Consider the following 1,152-nt stretch of genomic DNA (forward strand, 5'->3'; position numbering starts at 1 on the left):
ATGTGAAAATAAAAATTAATTAATAAATTAAATGTATTTAATAAATAAAATTTAAAATATAAAAAATACAAATAAATAATATATTTTTAAATGTATTTAAGTTCTGTGAATGTGAATTTGTGACCCTGGAGCACAAAAGCAGTCATAAGTAGCAAGGTTATATTTGTAGCAATAGCCAAAAATACATTGTATGGGTCAAAATTACCGATTTTTATTTTGTTAAAAATCATTAGGATATTAAATAAAGATTATGTTTCATGAAGATATTTTGTAAATTTCCTACCGTAAATATATAAAAACGTAATACAAACCACCAAACTGTTCCCGACCAGCGCCAGCGCGAAGATAATCACGTACATCACGACAAACATGGTCTTCGCTCCAGCAGGGAGCTCGGGGATGTAAACCAGAGGCTGGATGTTGTAGGTGTCGATGAATTCCCGACGCGAGAGGTTGTAGTGCTGCAGGAGTTCCTGGAGAACCTCCGGAGTGATCTTCGTAGTGGCCGTCATCTCTGTAGAAGAAGACATGTCGGTTTTCAGTTTATACTCAGGGCAAAAGTATAAGTCCAGTGATCCAGTGAGGTTTAGTGAACTGTAATTGAATCCCGCTGCTCCTGTCAGGCTGCTTCGCGTCTTCTGCTGTCTGTGCGTCAGTGCGCGCTCGCTAGTACGCACTGCATCTGCCGAGAATAGATAGACTACTTTTTTTTTTTCTTTTTTTTTGTAGTGTTGTTTAAATCTTTGACTTACACCTCACGACGTCAAACTAATTTCCTTATTTTCTACCACTAAACGTTAAATAATATCCTAATTAAATATCTTTTAGAATTCCTAGGTTATAGTAATGTGAAATAAACGTTTTCAAATAACATTTCCACTCTCATTCTAACAAGACTAGCAGGTTTGGGTACCAAATGTTGGAAGGTGCTTAAAGTTTGCCCTTGCACAAACTAAGGCTTTAAAAGTTCTTAGCATAAAGTCGTAATAAAGTCATGGTATTAAATGTTGCATGCACTGCAGGAAACTGAGTATTTAGGTTTTCCAGTAGATCCATTAAATCAAGATACTTGAGATGCAAAATGAAGATATTAAGTCTTTTTTTTTTTTTTTTGAGAAATTGAACAAAATTAAGCAAGGTATTTAAGAACCG

At 34.9% G+C, this 1,152-nt stretch overlaps 1 protein-coding gene across 1 annotated transcript in view; it reads right to left on the reverse strand.

Annotated features, from left to right (window-relative positions):
• LOC107709014 (pyroglutamylated RFamide peptide receptor-like) overlaps positions 1 to 550 on the reverse strand; it is a 19,564-nt gene extending 19,014 nt beyond the window's left edge. Inside the window, exon 1 of the mRNA XM_016513410.1 lies at positions 308 to 550. Coding sequence (XP_016368896.1) covers positions 308 to 530 — 223 coding nt within the window. The 5' untranslated portion in view covers positions 531 to 550. The remainder of the gene's footprint in view (positions 1 to 307) is intronic.
• Between the last annotated feature and the right edge of the window lie 602 nt (positions 551 to 1,152).

The sequence above is a fragment of the Sinocyclocheilus rhinocerous genome, unplaced genomic scaffold, assembly GCF_001515625.1.
Source record: "Sinocyclocheilus rhinocerous isolate Xijiao unplaced genomic scaffold, SAMN03320098_v1.1 scaffold1137, whole genome shotgun sequence".
Classification (NCBI taxonomy): Eukaryota; Metazoa; Chordata; class Actinopteri; order Cypriniformes; family Cyprinidae; genus Sinocyclocheilus; species Sinocyclocheilus rhinocerous.